At 49.8% G+C, this 22,171-nt stretch overlaps 1 protein-coding gene across 14 annotated transcripts in view; it reads right to left on the bottom strand.

The window, feature by feature from the left end:
- RALGPS1 (Ral GEF with PH domain and SH3 binding motif 1) overlaps positions 1 to 22,171 on the bottom strand; it is a 297,598-nt gene that overhangs the window by 196,653 nt on the left and 78,774 nt on the right. For all 14 annotated transcript variants that reach the window (XM_061433551.1, XM_061433547.1, XM_061433548.1 and 11 more), the window contains one exon: positions 2,850 to 2,933. In XM_061433551.1, the coding sequence (XP_061289535.1) occupies positions 2,850 to 2,933 (84 nt within the window). The remainder of the gene's footprint in view (positions 1 to 2,849; positions 2,934 to 22,171) is intronic.

Raw genomic sequence — 22,171 nt, 5'->3', positions numbered from 1 at the left:
TCTGTGGGATTTTCCAGGCAAGAGTACTGGAGTGGGGTGCCATTGCCTTCTCCGCCCATCATGGTACCACCTGTTTTAAAGCTAATTTGATTTGTTTACTGTGTGTCAGGTGCTGAGCTAAACCTTTTACATCCATGATTCTCATCTGATCTTCAAAAACCACTTGAAATGATTCTTCCTATTTCATAAATGAGGAAGGTCAGAGGCTGAAACACATGTCAAGATCATACAGGTAACAGGTCATACAGCTAAGATGCATACTCCAGTCTGTTGGGTTCCACACAACCACAGCTTCTCAGCCTGCTGTCCTCTAAGGTATTCATGCAAAAACTCGGGGGCTGTGGGGGGCCAGCAGAAAATCCAGTCACTTAACTTAAATGCACTCACTTAAATGCAAATGTATACATGTGCCTATTTATCTAAGGGCAGGTTCATTGGTGATACATCAGATTCTCAACAAAAAACAAAAACCCATGATTCAAAAAGGGTTGAGAACTTCTGGCTTTACGATAAACTCCCTGGGGCCAAGACACAGGCCTGGCCCATAACAGACCCCTAGGGAACTCAGCCCAGCTCTTCCGTCCCAGCCATTCCATAAACAAATGCTAAGGGACGCAGGCCCCATGGAGGAGCAGCCACGTCCTCCGGGGCTGACCAGAGCACTGGCTCTGATTTGGCCACAGGGAGCCTCAGATTCCCCAGCAACCTCCTTCCAATCAGCTAATCTTTCTTTTTCCCTGCCCTGGCCAAAAAATGCTTGAATGCCTACTAGACACAGACACTGTGCTAAGATAAGAGCTCTACCTAGATCATCTCATTTAATGTTTGAAACAACTGTGCAAAGTGAGGACTACTATGATTTTCATTTGCAGATAAGCAAACAGGCTCAGAGAGGTAAGTGACCTGCTTGCCTTTAGCTGGAGTCTGATGAGCAGCCTGGTTGACACATATGAAAGTTGGCCAGGAGGGGATGGATACCCATCAGTTCATCTCAGGGAAAGCAGCTCTGGTGGCTGACAGCCTGGCCATGGGCCAGTTTTCAAGCCAGAGCTGGTACCAGGGCTACGTCTAGGAACTGCTCTCTAAGCGGCTCACAGGCCGGCAGTAAGACCATCTCTCAGAGCATCCTGTTTGGGAAAAGGCAGCTTTACTTCTGGCTTGCTTCACCCGCTTGGTCCGAGCTGGACACGAAACAACTGTTTGCAGAACAAGCCGCACTGCCCTTTGCCAAGCTGACCTGGCCTCCGCGTGCAAAGCAGATTACATCAGAGCCCCCAGTGGCCCTCCTCCGGGAGCACTGTGGCTGATCAGAGGTGGGACTCGGCTGGCTTCCAAATAGTTTTGCTAAGGAAACTATGAATCCCCTGATAGTGTGTACACATCTGGTTGTTTTTAAAAGACTAAGCTCAGTTGAAAAGGAAAAGATTTTGAAAATAAAGAGTAAAAAAAAAACACACACAAAAACACAAAAGGCTTCAGAATTTCTCTTTTCAAAACAAACGATGTACAGTCCCTACCGCAGATGCAGCTAGGCCTTCTGTAGTTCCTACTGTATCTCATAAAACAACGGTAACGTGAACTCCAGCCCTGATCAGCTGACTACAAGCTGGTGCCTCTCTGAGGGCTCCCGCTGTGCTCGGGGTGGTAGCCAGCTGAGGCTGGAGAGGCTGAATAATGGTGATGCATAGCACCCGGCATTTCCGAGAGGGATGGCCCAGCTGGAGGGAAGGCCCAAAGGGATCCCAGGCCCAACACTCCAGGCTCCAGTCACGTAGGCTGTGCAACCTCTAGGCCACTGTCCTCATTTGAAACCAGAAAAACAGAACAAAGAGGAAAGGCTGTCAACAGTCCCATTTGGAGGTTTGGTCTATTCAAGGGGGTCTTGCAGGGTACTTTCTACCGAAGATCATGTTCTGGCAGGTCTGTCTGAGCAATCAGAAGCCCGTGCCCCCAACCCCCTGGCTCGACTGGTCCAAGTCTCTGATAACATTCCTTTAGGTGGGGATGCAGCTTCATACCTGGAGCAAAGCTTCTGAGTGAGCCTCGCCGGTCTGTAGTAGTAGCATGGGTGGGGCCAGTGACCAGGTCATCAGGAACTCAGAGAAATTCAATTTGAGGAGCATTTATTGAGCACCTCATTCTTACACGCTACACATACTTACTGAATACAGCTGACACTGGGTAAGGTGGTAGGGGAAGCAGAGATGAACAAGACAAACACAGTTCCTGCCCTCAGGGAGCCCACAGACTGGCAAGGAAGATGGAGACTGAAGAGCTACACAAAGTTCGGCCAGACGGGGAAAGGGCCACACAGAGACCCAGAGGAGCAATGAGGGCACATGTGACGGGGAGCCCTTACACCGGCTGGGATTCATGGAAGACTCCTGGAGAGGGTGACATTCTGGCTGAGATCAAGTTAGGAGCTGAACAGGGAGAACAGCACAAATGGGGGCCTCATGGGACTGAGACGTGATGCAGCAGGAAAGAGGGGGGAGGCCAGGAAGGCCGAAGCCCACAGAGTAGAGGGGAGGGATGAGATGAGGTCGGAGGAGGGGACAGAAGCCAGACCCCCGTGCAGGACCTTGCAGAGCACATTAAGGTGCTCAGAGAACCTCAGCTTCAGTGGAACTGGAAGCCACTGAAATGATTTAGATACAGACAAGATGTGTTCAATTCCATCTGTTGTGTGAAAAAGGACTGTGATAGCACAAGCACGGATGAAGGTAGGGGGTTCAGGAAGAGGGGTCTGGACTCGGGCCAGCGCCTGGGAGTGAAGCCTGGAGGGGCTCCCAGCCTACGGGGGACAACAGATTACTATCTGCATGCGCATGTGCATGGGATGTTCTTACCTGGTTAAACCTCCGGGTAAAGGCCACGACGTTGGGGGCGAGACTATGTTTCTCCTTCTTACTCCATCCACAGCTGGCTAGTTCCTAGGAAGCACAGAGTCAATTTCAAACAGTGATTCCAATGAGGATGCAAATACAGACGGGCATCTACCTGGAAGGTGGGCCCAGAGGTGGGGAAGGGCTGAAACCTTGGCCATCTGTGCCCTCCCAGGGTGCGGGAGAGTCTCCTCCTCCTCTGGAGAAAGGGGCTGGGTCCACAGGCAGAGGGCCATCCTGGGACCCCCAGAGGCGAGGGTGAGAAGCAGGTTACTTATCTCCACAACCCCAGCCACATCTCTCGGGACTTCTGTGCCCAAATTATTCTCAACCCGACAAGGCCACTCTGCCAGCTCCCTGGGACTAGAAGTCCCTTCTTACTGAAGACTGTCTGATAGAGGGTATAATGTTATAATAAGCAGGATTCACCACCCCCTCCCAGGGCTAACTTAAAATTTGGCTGAAGATTCTCATTGGCCCAGGGACATCCTCCATTCCTGGAATCAGAGAACATCCCATGCCAAGCCCATTGCTATCAGAGAATATTTTGGATGACCTTGGATTCTTTCCTGAAGCTGGCCTCTCCTATCTCTCACACAAGCAAAGATGGGCAGGAGGAGAGGTGCCCTTAATATCTCTTTCAGGAGCCTTGTCTCTTTTTTCCTAGCAAGTTTAGCATTATAATTTGAAGAATCAAATGACCTAAATATTACCTATCAGTGAGGCTGGTACCAAGAACCCCCGCTATGTGTGGGCAGAGAACAGGAAGCCTCACTTTTTATCTCACAGAATTCTCACCATATCAGTTTTAATAAAGAAGAAGAGGGCTCAGTACTACTCATCCTCCTGAATGAATGCTCTGAAAATCACTCAGTCGTGTCCGACTCTTTGCAACCCCATGGACTATACAGTCTATGGAATTCTCCAGGCCAGAATACTGGAGTGGGTAGCCATTCACCATTCTCTTCTGCAGGGGATTTTTCCAACCCAGGAATCTAATCGGAGTCTCTTGCATTGCAGGCGGATTCTTTGTCAGCTGAGCCACCAGGGAAGCCTAAGAATACTGGAGTGGGAAACCTATCCCTTCTCCAACAGCTCTTCCCAACCCAGAGATCAAACCCAGGTCTCCTGCATTACAGGAGGATTCTTTACCAGCTGAGCTACCAGGGAAGTCCATTAATTTGGTAGCTGTTCCCTTCTCCAGGGAATCTTCCCAACCCAGGGATCAAACCCAGGTCTCCCGCATTGCGGGCAGATTCTTTACCAGTTGAGCCACCAGGGAAACCCAAAAAAACTGGAGTGAGTAGCCTATCCCTTCTCCAGAGGATCTTCCCGACCCAGGAATCTAACCGGAGTCTCCTGCATTGCAGGTGGATTCTTTGCCAGCTGAGCTACTAGGGAAGCCTTGGCCCCCCTTCTGTTCCCTTTCTTTTCACAAGTAGACATGAGTCTGAGCCGCAGAGTTTACCTCTGTTTACCATGATTCTCCTTGCTCTGAAATGTATATCTGGGTTTCTTTCCAAATGTATACTTGACCCACCTCTGCGCCACTGAGCCCTCCCACCACCCACTTTAGAACACATGCTTCCATCAGTCTGCAGATGTGCATCACTGCCCTTTTGAAGTATAGTTGTGAAGGCAAGAGCTTCTCTTCCTTCTCTCCTAAAGCCATCTCTGAAATGTATGGACTATAATCTGATAGAAAAGAGAATTTGTAAAACTAATGTTCAAGGACTGATTGTTGCCCAATTGCTGGTGACTGTTCCCCTCTTTGTTTTTTCCTGAACTCTTTAATAAACAGCAGAAGTTATATACATATCCATGGGGGCGGTGCACATCGCATGTTTGTAAGTGCTCGTTTAATTCAGTGCTTGGGTCTTATTTTCACACCGTGTAGGAAGGCATTCTCAAAGGGAGCAGTGTGGACCTGACAGACAGACCGAGGTCAGAGTCTGCCCTCCACATATCAGCTGCATTCTGAGAAGAACCTCAATTTTCTCATCTTGAAATGGGTATGATGATATATTTACCCATCTTGAGAACAGGTAAGTGAGCTTAAAGCACACACAGGGCACCTGGTATGCAGCAATTACTTGATAAAGGTCGCCCCACTCCTCTTCCCAGCATCGGCCACGTGCTGTCAGACATGACTTTAACTCCAAACACTCCCTTCTTTATTCTACATGTGCTCTCACTGCTGTCTTGAATTATTAACAAAAATCTACCATTATTTCTTTTTCATTTTGCTGATGTCATGCAGGCAGGAACCAAAGCAGGTACTTAACACATCTGCCCCAAATTTGCTTGATTTGAACATTCCTAAGAACTTGATTTAAAAACTGAATGCAGGGACTTCCCTGGTGGTCCCATGGCTAAGACCCTGTGCTCCCAGTGCAGGGGGTCTGAGTTCAATCCCTCCTTGGTGAGGGAACTAGATCCCACATGCCACAACTAAGACCCAGTGTGGCCAAATAAATAAATAATTTTAAAAATAAATAAATAAATAACAACTATGTGCAATTCTTGGACCCTTTCATGCTACAAGACATGTCACATTCAGAATTCAAACCTCAACAGGGTAAAACACTATGTTTGAGCAATCCCTTGATAAAAGAGAGAGAGTTCTTTCTTTGCTGCGAATCCCAAGCCTGTCACTCTTTTCCTTGGGGACCACTTTCCCGGCATCAGTTTCATCGAGACGGAGGAAGAGAAGGATGCTGAGACTAACTCCACAGAACTCTGGTGGAGACCAAGAGAGACAAAGCCCGACAAAGGAGAGGACATGCAGGGCACAGGCCTGGCTCACAGCGGATTCATCTGGGGAATGCACAGGGCATGAGCCTTCCTCACGGCTGAAATCTCCCAAAACTGGTGCAGAGAGATTTATCAAGTGTCTAACGAAATAAGACCATTCTAACTGCACTAAAACAAGTCCTGGGCCCAGCCTCTTTGGCACCATTCCTCTTCTGTGTTTGGCCTTATTGGAATACAAGAGATTCCATCTGTGTGAAGCGGGTTTGGAAAATGTGAAGTAATAGAGCAACACTCTTCCAGTCACTAGTGCCTAAAAAAGGTCTACACTACGGAACTGATTTGAGCATAATTCAGTTAAAATTGACCAGAGGAGACGGGGCTGGTTCTGGAAAAGAGACGAGGGGCTGGGCTGAGGCTAGTAAGGCCCTTGTAGCCTCCATGCTGGAGAGCCAGGCTGCTGTCCCCGGGCCGCATGGGGCCCTGGTCTTGCCCAGGCTGCCCCTGGTTCTGAGCTGTCTGCCGAGGTCCACTGGACATGAAAGGACAGGAAGAACCCGGTCAGTCCTCCCAGCCTCCTGTAGCAGCTCTCCTCCATCATGCAGCTGTTGCCCTGGGTTTATCAGGGAGAAACTTTCTGCCACTAAATAAGCTGCCTCCTCTCCCTTCCTCGGGCTTCAGTGGAAGGCAGGTCCTGTCTTCATAGGCCCGATCTTCTGGGCTCTGGCTCCCTTGCCCTCCCTGCTCAGAGCTCTTGCTCTGATGCCTTTTCTGGTACCTGTATCTTCAAACCTCTTCTTCTCCAGTTTCTTTCCTGCTAGCATTTTAAGACGCTTAACATAAGCCTCTCCGGCAAAGAATAATAATGGTGATGACATATCACTTTGACAGTAATAACCAAGGCCATCTTTTCCAGACCTCCGGCTCCTCCAGCTTTCACTCACTCTTTCTTCCCTTTTCAGGCACATCTATTGAAAGCGTTCCTGGCTGCCTCTTTCTTGATCCCCTGGCAGGGGAACCCCTCTGTTTTCCACTCTCTGTCCTCGCCCCTCAGCTCTGCATTCTTCTGCTTGTCTTCTCGCCTCTTGAGCCACACCCGCCCCTAATTCTGAGTGGTTTTTCAGTTGCTTTATTCTTTTCTGACCCATGTCCCCCAAGTAATGAAAGTGTTAGTCACTCAGTCATGGGGTTAACTCTCTGCGACCCCATGATCTGTAGCCCAGCAGGCTCCTCTGTCCAAGGAATTCTCCAGACAAAAATACTGGAGTGGGTTGCCATTTCCTTCTCCAGGGGATCTTCCCGACTCAGGGATCGAACCCAGGTTTCCTGAATTGCAGGCAGATTCTTTACCATCTGAGTCACCAGGGAAGCTCCCCATGTTTCCCAAGCCCCACATAAACCTGTCCAAGGTCACCTTCCAGGAAGATGTCTGCATCCCTTCCAGGAAGATCACACTTCCCCATGGCTTCCAGCACATGCCCATGTCCAGCCCAAGTTTCTCTTCTGACTCCAGACCAGTAGAGTCAGCCCCCTGCTGGCCACACCTTCCTTGGCCTCCCACAAACACCCTAAAATCAGAAGGCCCAGAACCAAAAGGGTGTCTGATCAGCTGCCTTAAATAAAGAACACCTAAAGACAAGAGAATCATTTAGACGTTCAATCAAACAAAGGACAGTGTTTATAACAAAAATGTCCATGGAAAAAATCCCTAGCCAGTGTAAAAACAATTTTGTCTTAATATCCCCATCTGTTAAGCATTCCTGGGTGAGAACAAGAGTCAACACTGGTCTCTGCTCACCCTGGAAGCTTCTCTGGCCACCAGCTTTGTGCTTAGGGTTTTAGGAGTCAGATGCCCTGAGGTGGCCTGAGAAAGGCCTGACCAAACTGTGTCTGGGGTCAGTGAGGTAAGGCCCTGGAAGAGGCGATCTGGGAAAGGGGACAAAATTCTCCCAGAAGACCCCCACAGGATCTAAGCCACTGAGCCACAGGCAGCCACACAAGGCCCTTCCACGCATGAGCTAATTCTATCTACGATCTTCTCCAAATTACATTCCTAAAACATGCCCACATGGAAAATGTACCACCTCAAGGGAAGGTCACTAAATCTGACCTCAGGGACCACCACCAGGCGGCACCAGCCAGTGACATCACATTACCATCCTGCTCAATGGCAATCTTTTCCCCTTCCTCTCTCCATGTTTCTCCCCACTCCTCCCATCCTGCCCTCTGGGACAATCTTCAGAAGAACCGGCGGGACAGTCATGCACTAGTCAAAGGAGTTTTAGAAACACCCTAGGGAGTGGGTGACCCACTGAGGTAGTGGGGAGAGACAGCACCAGTTTGTGGGTTGGCAGTGGGAGTCTAAGAAACAAGACATTTCAGAGCTCTCATACCTCACTGCTGGGAATGCAAAATGGTAGAGCCATTTGGGAGGGCAGTTTGGCTAATTTTTTGTGTGTGTGTGTGTGCCAAGTCTTAGTTGGAGCATGCAGGATCTTGAGTTTCGGCATGCAAACTCTTCATTGCAGGATGTGGGATCTAGTTCCCTGACCAGAGATGGAACCCAGGCCCCCTGCATTAGGAGCACAGAGTCTTACTCACTGGTCCATCAGGGAAGTTCCTGGCAGTTTCTTTTTCATTTTAAGCATATATTTAGCAAATGACCCAGCAATCTCACTAAAGCAAACATCTGTCCACACACAAAAGAAACATGTGCACGTTTATCTCAATTTCCTCAAACTGAAAACAACCCAGATTTCTATCAGGTGGTGAAGGGGAAAACAAATTGTGATCCACTGTTATAATCAGCCACTACTCAGCAATAAAATGTATGAACTACTGATACAGACATCAGCACAGAAGAATGTCAAAAACTATGCTAAGTGAAAGGAACCAAACAGAAAAATATTATAGGATTCCTCTTTTACGACATTCTGAGGAAGGTGAGAACTACAGGGACAGAAACTAGATCACTGACTGCCGGTGGCACAGGGAATGGGGCACAGAGAAGTGTTGAGGGGCTAGGTGAGTTCTCACCCTGGGTCCTGGTGGCCCCGTGAGAAAATGGTCGTCCTGCCTACTGCATCCGCAATTTCACTTTCTGCAGTTTCAGTTACCTGCAGATCCGAACATATTAAATGGAAAATTCCAGAGATAAACAATTCACATGTTTTCAACCGTGCACCATTCTGAAGGGTGATGACATCTCATGCCCTCCAGCTCTGCTCGGCTCAGGACATGAATCATCCTTTGGTCCACCGTGTCCTGCCCGTTCATTAGTCACTGAGTAGCGGGCTCAGTTATTAGACTGATTGTCGTGGTGTTGCAGGGTTTGTGTTCAAGTAACCCTTATACTTAATAATGGCCCAGGGATCTTCCTGTTGGTCCAGTGGTTAAGACTCTGAGCTTGCACATCGATCCCTGGCCAGGGAACTTAGATTTCACATGCCACGTGGTGCAACCAAAAAAGGGAAAGGAAAAAAAAAAATAATAATGGCCCCAGAGCACAGGAGGAGTGATGTTGGCAATTGGGATACACCAAAAAGAATCTGTAAAGTGCTTCTTATTTAAATGAAAAAGTGAAAGTTCTTGACTTAATAAAGATAGAAAAAAAATGCACTGAGGTTGCTAAGACCTACAGTAAGAACAAATCTAGCTGTGGAATTGTGAAGGAGAAAGAAGAAATTCAGGCTAGTTTTGCTGTCGCCCTTCAAACTACAAAAGATATAGCCACAGTGCACGGTGAGCGCTTAGCTAAGATGGAAAAGACAGTAAATCTATACAAGATTTTGAAATATACCACATTCACCTCACTTTTAGTACAGCATCTTGTTATAATTGTTCTATTTATTACTGGTTATTGCTGTTAATCTCCTACTGTGCCTAATTTATAAATTAACCTTTATCATAGTATGTATGTAGCATAGGGAAAAAACATAGTCCATGTGATCTTTGAACAACACAAGTTTGAACTGCACAGGTCTACTCTGACATAGATTTTTTCAGTAAGTAATAGAGTAGTACATGATCTGCAGTTGGTTGAATCTTCAGATTCAGAATCTTGGATATGGAGGAACCAGGTATTAGGTTGCTCAGTTGCTCAGTCGCATTCAACTCTTTGCAACCGAATGGACTGTAATCTGCCAGGCTCCTTGATCCATGGAATTTTCCAGGCAAGAATACTAGAGTGGGTAGCCATTTCCTTCTCCAGGGGATCGTCCCAACTCAGGGATCAAACCCAAGTCTCCTGCACTGGCAGGCAGATTCTTTACCACTGAGCCACCTGGGAAGCTCTTAACTAGTATATGTACATTTAAATAGTGTGTATTTAAAATGTTTACATATTATATATTTTAATAGTTGCACACATTTAAATATTTTATTTTTTCTCCAATATTAGACAATGGATGGATAAAAAGAGAATCTGTGGGTCCTTGACGTGAGGCATATTCTCTCCTGAATGGCGCTGGGTCATTAGAAAATTAACGCAACATTGGCACGCCACCTGGCTTGGCCCCAAATGACATCTGCACATTCACATTTACACAGCCATAAAAATGGATGCTGCCTGTTGGTTTGCAACATTTAAAGTCAACCTAAGGAAGGACGGAAGGACTTGGTGCAGCTGCAAAATGTCAGAATGTTAATTTAATTGACTTGACGATGTAAACATAGCTGACAGAGGTGGTCAGTGGAGACGAAAAGGAGAAGCATAGGAAGTGAGCAGTCAACGGACACTATATAAAGCTGATGAAACAAGAAACAGAGGTTTCAGCGCACCAAATAAAGTTCCAAAAATAACCAGGGGAAGAGAATCCTCTGGGGAGAGGACTGGGGTAAAAGATCAAAGCCTGGCTTTATTAGTTCTTCTCTACTATTAGAATATCAAGAAATGATGACTCTGAAACAAACTTTAATAGGTGACATGTTACAATATTACACACTGTAAACTTTCTAAAATAAAATTTTAACAGTTGAGTAAACACTCAAATTACAAAATTTTTATAAACTCATAACCTGCTGATAACCGGTCAGGGTCAACATCTATGACATAAATGTGTCAACATAAACAACAGATAATTTTCACATGACCTGTACCTTCTGAAGGAGTGTGCCTATCAAATCACGACCATCTGGACCTTCAGGAAGCATGTCTGTCCTACAGGAAACAGTAGAGCTTTACCCAAATGAAGCCCAGAGGAAGAGAGCTGCTAACTGGGGCAGCGGGAAGGTTCCACCAATGGGGCTCCTGCCTTGCTGCCTTAAATCCTCACTGGGACAAAATCAGCTGTGATGAAAAATGGAAGGAAGAGAAAAGGGGATGAGGAAAGGCCAAAGGAGGCAAGGACAGAAGAAAGGAAGGAAAGGAGAAGAGAAAGGGAGGGATGAGGGCAGAGGGGAGGGAAGAAGGGAGGGCGGGGGAGCCAACTGAGCAGCAGGCCCCGTGCTGGAAGCAGCTCTAGGACCAAAGCTGAGGCCTCGAGGAGCTTAGTGAGTGGCCGGTACGGGAGACAAACAGGGACCCAAATCGCCACAACTCAAGACAACAAAGGGCGACAGCACTTTCCTGCTTTGTTTCTGAAGGCTGAAGCCCTAAAAGCCTTTCCTAGAGTGGAGTCTCCTGAGTGACATCAGCAGAGAGAGAGAGAGGCATCTTTAGCTCTTTCTTGGGAGGAGAGGGAGAAGAGGGAGAAAGAAGGGGAAGGAGGGTGACAAGAAAGGATGAAGAAGGAAGAGAAAGAGAAGAGGAAGAGACAACAGTAACTGACGGTCTATGAAACGCATCTACACTCATCTGATATCAGAGTTAAAGGACTGGCAATGGACCAAACAAAACAGCAAAGGACGAAACAAACATGCTCTTGCTTTCTATGTTCCACGGGAGGGAAGAGAGATGAGAAATCTGTGGTAAGTCAGATGATGATAAATCCTTTGAAAAAATTGTTAACCAGGATGCAGGAATGGAATACTGGAGCAGATGCCTTGGGACGCCTGGCCGGTAAACCAGCTGGAGCGGAGACCGTGAACGAGGTCGGCAGCAAGCTCCGGAGGATCCGGGAGAGGGTTCCAGGCTGAGAGTTCCAGGAAGGAAGCACGTGTGTAAAGACCCTGGAAGTTCTGACAGCGCAAGGAGGCTGGAGCTGCTGGAGCCTGGGGAGATGGGAGGAGACGGGGTGCGAAGGAAGGGGGTGGAGGCCTGGAGGGCAGGTAGAGACTGGCGTTGACTCTGAGTGGGACGGAAGGACGGCGGAGGGCCTGAGCAGAGCAGCCCCAAGCCTCACGTGGCACGCGGGGTGGGTTCTACCCACGAGGTGGTGGCGCAGTGGACCCAACCTCCCTGTCAGGGGCTCCTGTGCTATGCTACAGTCTAGCCTCATACACAGGCAACATCCTTTTCTCGTGTGAGAGCAAGTCACTTTAGCGATATGAATCAAGCACCTGCTGGGGGCTGTGTGCGGAGAAAAGGAGGAGGCTGGCCGGGGAGGAAGGCACACGAGGGCCTCTGCAGGGCTCAGAAACCCTGGCCAGACAGACCACAGAGTGGGGAAGAGTCGCCAGTGCCTTCTGCGGAACCGGGGTGCATGTGTAGGGCAGGGGTCACTGACTGAATAGAAGGAATCCGCTTTTTCAGCTTCTATGCATTTCGATAGAGCCACACGTTCACAGTCGCTACTGTTTCGTCAAGTCCTCAGACTACCATCTGCTGAGCAAACATGTAGACTGAGGGTCGTGAAGATGATGCAAACCTTTCCAGTCCCAGGGCTGTGCAGCTCGGCACAATTGGAACCAGCTGTCCAGTCAGGGCAGCGGCCAAGTGCAGCCCCGTGGACCGCCTCCAGTCCATGTGACGGGGAAAGGGCCCCGTGAGCAGAGCGCAGAGAGCCGCCCGCAGCACAGCCGCCCGGATTCCAGGTTGGTCACGAGGCCCACGGGGCCACACGTTCACTTCCCACTCTCACCCTGGGGACTGTGCTCAACCCCCTTTCTCCATAGTCTTGGGAAATATTTTTCCAAATAACATCATTCAGATGTTCTCTTTTTAAAAAGAGTACACTTTGGCTTTTTTTGATCAGGGACCTAGCACGTGTTCACTACAGAAAACTTAAACAACACAGAAAGCCCAGAGAAGAGACCTGAAGTCACCCATCAGCCTAACACCCAGAGAAACCAGAATTCACATTCGATTAATAATAATGGCAGAAACAACAGCAGCTAACTTCCCTGAACGCTTACTAAGGGTCAGGCACCACGTCCAGTGTTTTACAACAGCTAACTTCCCTGAACGCTTACTAAGGGGCAGGCACCACGTCCAGTGTTTTACACACACGTATCCATTGCTCACTGAATTCTCACAACAACCCTGCAGATGGGTACTATGACTGCCCCATTTTGCAGATGGAAGAAATGAAAGTTTAGTTAGAGGAGTTAAGCAGTTTGCTGAGATCCACTTATGTGGTCGATATGAGCGCCAAGATTCAAACCTGAGTCTGCAGGTCTCAGGAGCCTGACCTCCTTGGCATCAGAGGGTGTCTGTGTCCAGAACAGGGACCCCTGCCCAATCCCAGGGCAGGAGGAGGAGGAGGGCTGCACGCAGGCACACACTCACCCTCCCGATGAAACTCACACTGTAGGTGCGGTTCCGTCCTTCCCACATGTTCTCACGTCTGCCCCGCTCTCCGTTCATAGGATTCCTCAGACACACAGGACATCTCCTAAAAACAATTCATTGTATTTGTGTCCTTTTGTTTTTCCTAGCTCTAGGAGGAAATTTCAGTCTGTCATTTAATTCTCCTTCGGTTTTCTGCAATAGTTGGTTCGCTGCTCACTGTTGCCACTGCAATTTAAATCTGGTAATCACGTTCCCCGCTACCACCGCCCACCACCCCCGGCCCCCCACACAATTCAACCCTTCTCCATCTGGATCTCTGCAAACTGCACTTGTCCACGACACTACCAAGATGAAATTTCTGGGAGTACCTGCTTCATGGGGCGGGCAGGCTCTGACCTAGCCCTTGCACTGCCTTCTATTTTTTGGCCAACTCAAACTTTTCTATGTCTGGTGAGTGTGCTAAACACCATGTCGGAAACTGGAAAAGTGAACTCAGAAGTTCCAGGGCCATGTGATTTTACCAGTGGGTCTGATCAGACTTCATCATTAGATGTTTAAGTAATACCGAATTCTTACGCTAAATAATTTATTCCAGGCACAAAAGGTGATGGAAATAAGCCCCAAACCTGAACACCTAAGGAATCAGAACAAATGGGGAAAAAAAAATCATGCTACGTGGCGTGGTGGGTTTGTCTGAAAAAATGTAAGGCACTTGCCTGGTGGTAGAGTGAATAGGAATCCGCCTGCCAAAGCAGGGGACACAGGTTCCAACTCTGGTCGGGGAAGATTCCACGTGCCTCGGAACAGCTAACCATGAGCCAGCCACAACTCCTGAAGCCCGCGCCCTAGAGCCTGTGTCCCACAACGAGAGAAGCCCCCACTCGCCACAACTAGAGAAAGCCCGTGTGCAGCAACGAAGACCCAGCGCAGCCAAATAAATAAATAAATAATTTTAAATGTAAGGATAAGCTATATATTATGAAAACTATTAACATTATAATAGCATGCTGCTAAGTCGCTTCAGTCGTGTCCGACCCCGTGCGACCCCATAGACGGCAGCCCACCAGGCTCCCCCGTCCCTGGGATCCTCCAGGCAAGAACACTGGAGTGGGTTGCCATTTCCTTCTCCAAAGCATGAAAGTGAAAAGTGAAAGTGAAGTCGCTCAGTTGTGTCCAACTCCTATCGACCCCATGGACTGCAGCCCACCAGGCCCCTCCGTCCATGGGATTTTCCAGGCAAGAGTACTGGAGTGGGTAAATCAAAGAAGGAAAAGGGTCACTTTCCTCTCAGATACTGAAAAGTAACTAGCAAAATGCAACGTTTGATGGGATTTCTAAAAAGAAAAAAAGAACTTAGAAGCTTAGTAATATCTATCTCAAACCAACAGCCATCAATATGTAATGTAACAAGAGGAGAACTACAGCAGTGGTCCCCAGCGTCTTTGGAACTGGGGACCAGCTTCACGGAAGACGGTTTTTCCACAGCCTCAGTGGAGAGATGATCTGGGGACAATTCAAGCACATGACATCTATTGTGCGGTTTATTTCTACTATTATTACATCAGCTCCACCTCGGATCAACAGGCATGAGATCCCGGAGGCTGGGGACCCCTACACACAGGAATCTGAATTACAAACAACAGGTGTGCGACCTTTCTCAACAAGGTTCCTTATCTGAACTGCACAACACAGAAAATGATGTGAGTGACTTTCTTAACCCTCCTGAGGCTAGGACACTTGTAAACACAGTGGACCTTCAGGCACCAGGCTTAACTCTCTCATGGACCCCTGGTTGAAAAAGGCCTATACCCCAGTGCTGGCCAATAGCAATACAGTGCAAGCCATGTGTTTTAAATTTTTTAATAGCCATGTTTAAAAAAAGAAGAAAAAAGGTGAAATTACTTTCAACTGTTTTATTTAATTCAACATATCAAAATATTATCTTTTCAACCTGTAATCAATATAAAATATACAAAATTGTTCATGAGATAGGTTACATTCTTTTGTACTAAGTCTCTGAAATCACTTACAGAACACCTCAGTTTGGACCAGCCACATGTCAAGGGTCCAATAGCCACATGTGGCCACCGTCTTGGACAACAGAGCTCTAACCAAGGTACAAAGGCAAGACCCTGAAGTATGAGAAAGAATTACTGAACTGGAGAGGTCAGGCAGGACAACCAAAGATAAGCCCAGAAGCCCCATCAGCAGGGCTGGGGCCGGCGGGGAGCCAAGGCAGTCAGTCGAGGACCAGGGAGGAAAGTTAGCCTGGGGAAAGCAGGAAGACAGACCAGGCGAGGTACCCACTCATGGCTGATCTCAAGTAATGGGTTCTTCGTGACCCTGCTGCTGAAGGTCTGTCCCTACCTCCACTCCCCTGCCCCCTGAAAAGGGAGGTGAGCTTGTCACTGCACTAATAGAGGAGGGCAATCAAGCAGATGGAAAGAAATACATTCAAAAAAGATGGAGAAAGACATGTGCCATTCACATTGTGATTTCACGTTTTCATGGGGACTTCCTAACCCAGGAATCCTGGGTTCTGATCTTAGCTGTGCCCTGAGCGCCCTCTGAGACTTTGGGCCAGTCCTTCCCAGTTAAGGGGGCCCAGCGTCCTGTCTATAAAATACAGTGGGCCCTCCACGGTCCTTAAGGTCCTCCCAGCTCTCCCATTCTATGAGCCTTCGAGGAGCAGAGGTCACACGTGTAGCTTAACACGATTAAGTAATACCTGCCCCCGATTAAGTAATACCTGCCCCCGGAGACTGCGTGATGGCAGCAGTTTCTTTCCCAGTGTTTTGAGAGGCGCAGAAAGGCTGAGCCTGAGACACAGTCAGGAAGGGGCGGGGGCTTTGGGGCACCGCGCTGCTCCTAAGGGACAGCCCGGGGAGGCAGGAGACAGGAACCAGATCAGGGGAGGAAGGTGGGGGCAGACGAACAGAGAAAACACAACTGAGGTTCCTGAAAGAGGGACGGGAAGGGAAAGGAGGGGAGGGGAGAAGGAAGGAGGAGAGGACGGAGGAGAAGGGAGGAAGAAGGAAAGAACAGGGGAGAAAAGAGAGAAGAAAGAAATGCATCCAAAGGTGTTTGAGGTTGAATCCATGGACTGGGACCAGGGAGGGGAGAGGGTGCCCTGGTGGAGCAGGGCAGGGAGGGAGTGGTGTGGGGAGCCCCGAAGGGGCAGCCTGCTGTCCAGGGCGTGGGAGAGGAGCTTGGAGAGAGAAGCAGTGGCCACTCACGTGGCGCGCCCCACAGGCTGTCTGTGTCCCCAAAAACAGAGGCCTCTGAAGGTCTGCATGTCAGGAGCAGACACGACCTGGTCAGAGGCCAAAGAGGCAGCACTGGCCACCCTACACCAGGGGCCCATTCGGGGAGGCTGAGACCCACACCGTGTGCCCCTCAGCACACCAGCCAGGAGGAGAGCACAGAGGGGAGGGCAGGGAGACAACCGACCGCCAGCCCCACGGCTCCTGCTCCTTCTGCGAGGTGAGCAGACAAACCAGTCCTGTCCCCAGGCTGCAAATAACAATAACAATGAGAATAAAATAGCAGCAGCAGCAGCTAACAGCTTACTTACTACAGGCCAGGCAAGGCTAAACACTATTCTTATATTACATCCTTTAATCTGTTAACAATGGCATCTACCAGGAAGAGCTATTCTTTGCCCCCAGTTTACACACAAGTAAAATTGAGATTCAGGGAGGATAGGTCACTTGCTTAAGGTCCCACAGCAAATAAATGACAAAACTGGGATTCAAACTCAGGTTTGTGTGACTCTAAAACCTAATCTCTTAACCACTGTGCTTGCAGCCTGGTCAAGCATTACTGCCATGATTTTTCACCAACATCTTGAACAACACTGTGCCTGCCTGGTGGATGGCACTGTAGGGGTTAAGAGTGAACAAAAGGGTGAAGGAAGAGAGCCGCGAGGCACTGCGTGTCTCCCACACCTCAGGCACTAACAACGTGCGGCTACTCTATTGTGCTCAAGTCTCAAAGCCAGACCGCGAAGTAGATTTTACTGTTCCAGTTTTACAGATGACAAAACTGAGGCTCACAGAGATGAAGTCATTCATGCAAGTTTATCCGGGTGGTAAATGGCAGACACCACAGCCTGGGCTTTTAATACAGAAAGGCCCCAGAGGTGGGCTTGAGGTATGAGGTAAGGTAACCGGACAGGGGGCCTAGGAGTGGACGACTTCACTCAGAAAAGGCTGACCTCGCCAGGGGGTGGGGGTGGGGAGGTAGCTGTAGAAAACGTGAGGCTGGAGGTTGCACAGGGGCTCCAGGCTGTCCTACCCTAAGGACATCCCCTGACCCCCGCGCTGTGTATCAGGCCTGACTTCCGCTGGAGCTGCAGGAGGGGGCCACACGGTGTCTCCAGTCATCAAAGTCACCGTTTCATTCAATGTAGCACACTCAGCCTCCTCTCCCACCTCCCAGGAACTCGCTTTTTGATAGTGAGCACCGTGAAGCCCCCGCACAGAGCAGGATTTCTGGAAACAACGAGAGACTCCTGATAGACTCCAGTGGTGGTTCCGCAGCAGGATCCACCACAGGAGTGAGGCGGGTTTGACGTGGGAACAGTCTGACCGCGACCAGAGACGGCCAGTGCATGGGGACCGGGAGGAACGGCTCTTTCAGAGAAGCTGTTTCCTCTCCTGAGAAGCTGAAACAAGAACCACTTTTCACACATTTGATCTACATGAGGATACTTGCTGGAATTAGAAGTGTGAGGAAGCCTTTCGCACTCTGGAGCCAACAGCCTCTGAGGTGTGAAACCACCTTTTGTAGGACGGGGAGTAAGGCCATGGCTTCCTTCGATCCCCGCCTCGGGCCTGGCCACCCCTCAACTCTTGTCTGCAGCCCCATTTCACCAGGAACACTGACCGGGTAGTCTCCACCAGGGCCTCCCCTGTCTGTGCCAGGCTCTGGGCGAGGCTTGGGGGCTCGGACGGTGGACACGGCACTTGCCTCCTGCCCTTGCCAGTGGAGGAGACCAGCATTCATTCAGAACATGCTGCTGAGGGCCTGAGGACAAGTGCAGAGTGAGGCAAGGAAGTAATGAGGGGCTTCACAGCTAAGGAGAGGGGGCCTGGCCCTGAGCCAGGGCACTGGGACAGGAGGGCATGGAGGGCAGCCTGCCGGGCAGTGAACAGTCAGTGCCTGGGCCTGGTGGTGGATCCGAGGGCCTGCGAGGCAGCCAGGGCAGGGGGAGCAGACAGTGGGTGGGGAGGGCTGGACAGGGAGAGATAAACCAGGTCTCACGGGGCCTGCAGACTTGGGAAACCAGTGGACATCTTGAAGACACTCGGGGAGGTGGTTAGAGATTTAAAAACTGCAGGGTGGGCAACAGAGCAGGATGGGACAGAAGCGGGTATGGAGACGTCCCCGAGGAGTAGGTGAGAAGGAGGCGAGAGGACAGCCTACCTGGGAGGTGACTCTGGGGACAGAGAAAGGTGGAAGGAGTGGGGACAGGGCTCGGGGGACTGCCTAGGAGCAGAGAACACAAGAGAGAGGAGTCACCGACGACTTCTTGGAAGAAGCACAGCTCTGCCTACAGAACCAAGTCCTAAGAGCCCTGGGCATGGTGTCTGAGGCTCCACGATGGGAACACCCCATTCTCTAGTCTAATTTTGCACGGCGCCCTTCCCCTCTCCTTTGCTCTGGCCGACCAAATCTGCTCACTGGTCCCTGTACATGGCCATGTTCTTCCCAACCACCTTACCAGGTTCAAGCTGTTCCCTCCACCTGAAATGCCCTCTCTTCTGGTCCTGTGTCCAGACCACAGTGATTTCTCCAGGCCGTGAGCAAGCAAGACCCCTCTGGGGGTGCCGTGTCCGTGCCCCGGCTACACGTATCAGCCCCACGCCCAGACGGTGCTCAGTCTGCTCTCGTTAGTGTGGCCCTTGAGTCCCTTGGACTGCAAGGAGATCCAACCAGTCAATCCTAAAGGAAATCAGTTCTGAATACTCTTTGGAAGGACTGATGTTGAAGCTGACACTCCAATACTTTGGCCACCTGATGCAAAGAACTGACTTATTGGAAAAGACCCTGATGCTGGGAAAGAGAGGCACAGGGTTAGAGACAGATGACCAAATCCAGCTGCACACAGAAGTGTCTGGGCATAACATTTTGAGAGGCTTGCCCTCTCCAAAAAGTTTATCCACGATGCAGAAGAGGAAAAGGGGAAAAAACAAGAGATCACAACTCATTTTACGAGCCGTTTTCATCCAAGAATCTCATATTTTCCACTGAAGGAAAAGCCAACCTACATCTAGAGTCAAACTTTTCAAGACCTACACTCAAGAGAAAGAAACGCTCTCCAGCCATAAATTAAAGGCCGGCTTTAAACTCTCATTTCCCCAGAGAGCCAGAGCTTCAGAGCCCTTCACGCCCTGCAGGCGGGCCCTGACTGTCCGCCCGTCTAGTCGGAAGGCAAACAACCCAGGCTATTTGTAACGACAAGCAAACACTAATGAATTTTGGAACATGTCTGGTGCTTGCGTTTATAGTTCATAAAATCATCTGGCTTCTTCTTACCCATGCTGACATGCCAGTGAGGCAACCCCAAATATTTACAGGCAGGAAGGGGCTGCCAGGATCACTCTGTGAGAGGGGGCCGGGGGTACAGGGGACTGCCTGTAGCCTCCCCATTACACATAAACCTATTTTTATGCTCTGACACTCAGCCTCAATCTTGGCATGCGAAATCCTATTAAACACTATGTACTATTAAACACTATGTTTTTTTTAAACATCAATTTAACTGTCTCAGTTGCATACAGGTAACAACCTAGTCAGAAGTGACCAAAATGGCTTTTCTTTTAATATCAGCCAGATATAAATCAAGGATTTAAAATGCACTTAAGATTTTTCTAGGCAGGTATATAATTTGTCTAATACACACTACTGAATTCTAAGTGTCTGGAGGAAAATTACTTCCATAAAAAATAGGCAGTCGGTTTGGGGGCACCACGCGTATTCCCAGCCCCCAGGGCAGACCCCTCAGTGCCCATCTAAGGCAGAGACCCTTTCCTGGCAACACTGCAGTGACCACCCAGGGGGAAGGGACCGCGGAGGCTCTGGGACTCCTTCCACCCCGAGGAGGTCTCGAGGAGTTGCCACATAACCCAGATGGCCCAGACTGGCCCCTGGCTGTCTGAGTCCTCCAGAGGCCGGCTTTCATCCCCCAAGGAGACACACATCACAAACCACAGGAAGAGTTACTAACATGCAGAGTGAGCTCCTACATAAGGAGATCTTTCTTAACCTCAAATAGCTATGCAGCGTTCACTTCTTAATGGCCAAGTGTCCCACATCTGACCTAAGCCATGTGCAAATAAAGGTTGTCTGAACATGGGCTGTCTGAGGGCATCAATGGCAGAAGCCATCACTCATTTAACTGCGCCCCCCCTAGGCCCTCACTGCTCCCCCAAACCCCCCAACCCCAGGCTCCATTCAGAAGCCTGCACAGTACAAACAGCAACAGCGCTGACTGGGGCAGACAGGGTCTCAGCGCCAGAAGGTCCCCAAGAGGCAGGCGATGTATTAGGGCAAGGAGACACTGAAGGACACCGGTTCCCCATTACTCACACGCTGGAGTGTCTGCCCTGCTCTTGACCATCCCCACCTCTCTGGGAACTGCATCATGCCTGCAACCTCATCACAGGGGCAGCACCTTGAATGACATGAACCTGACCTCCACTGGGCCATTAATAATTCCCTGTGTATGAATTTGGGCTCTAGGTGGAGGGAGAGGGAAAAGAGTCAGCCTGCAGCCTGCAGCCATCCTGTGCATCCCGAGCCCTTCCACCGCCCCCCCACCCCCCCCCCACCCCCCGCTCCGTGCCAACCAAGGAGTCATGGAGAGAGGGATCTGAGGAAGGATGCAGGAGACAGGACGGACAGGAGTCTGGTCAGGCTTCTAAGCCCAGATTCCAGCTCTTCTCCACTTTGGGTTCTAGGAGATACCCCTAAGGCTTATAGCAAATTCCCCTTTTTATTGGCAAACTCCCCTTTGTCAAGCTGGCTTGTGCTGTTTTCTGTTACTTGAAACTAAAAACATCACCTGGTCTCCCACTGTTCTGTTCTCACAGCCCAGCAGCCTGGGTGGCCTCAATGAAGAAAAGGTGAGGAAGCGGGGGCACAGCCTGACAGGGGCCAAGTCTCAGAAAGCCCCTTTCTCATGGAAACCGGTCAAATGGGAGGCCAGGGACCTCCTTGGGAGAATCAGGAGCCAGGAACCAGAGGCCAGGGACCTGGTTTCTGGTTCCCAGGGAGTCTGGACTCTGCTGACCCTCCCGATGTGAGGCTTTGCTTCCTGCTTCCCTCCAGAAAGGTCACAGAGCTAAGGTCAATGGAGTCAGGGCTGTGAGCTAATACCCCAGAAATGGGGAGGGTGGAGGTGAAGAGAACATCCCATCACACAGGCCTCCAGGGTGACATGTGCCCCAGGGTGTGGAGTTTTGGGGAAGGAAAAGCTAGCCTGGGCTCAGAAGTTCAGGGACTCAGAGAAGTGAAGTGAAATTTCCTGAGGCCACACAGCAGCAAACATGAGGCCAGTTCAACCAAGGTGGGCCATACAACAACCTCCATGGTATCAGCTCCACCCCTTCGGGAGATTTCACCTACCAGTCCTCCTTTCCTGGGGCCAAGAGCAAAGCAGCATTTGTGACCCTCAGTAAAAAGAAGAATGAAATTGTACCTCTTCTCCCATCCCCACCAGAGGGGTTATTTACAGTCTCAGTCCTCAACGAAGGGTGGGCCTGTTGGATGGAGGTGCACTGTCTGACTGAGAACCTCAGTGGACCTGAGGCTGCACACTGGATTTCAGGCAGTGGGGAGCTGAACTGCTCTGTGCAGTCAAGGGACATGGATGGTCCTGGGAGGGAAACAAAGAGCTGGAAAGTGGCTGGGATCAGCTGAG

Source organism: Bos javanicus, chromosome 11 (assembly GCF_032452875.1).
Source record: "Bos javanicus breed banteng chromosome 11, ARS-OSU_banteng_1.0, whole genome shotgun sequence".
NCBI classification, from domain to species: domain Eukaryota; kingdom Metazoa; phylum Chordata; class Mammalia; order Artiodactyla; family Bovidae; genus Bos; species Bos javanicus.
This window is presented reverse-complemented; position numbering and strand designations above follow the sequence as displayed.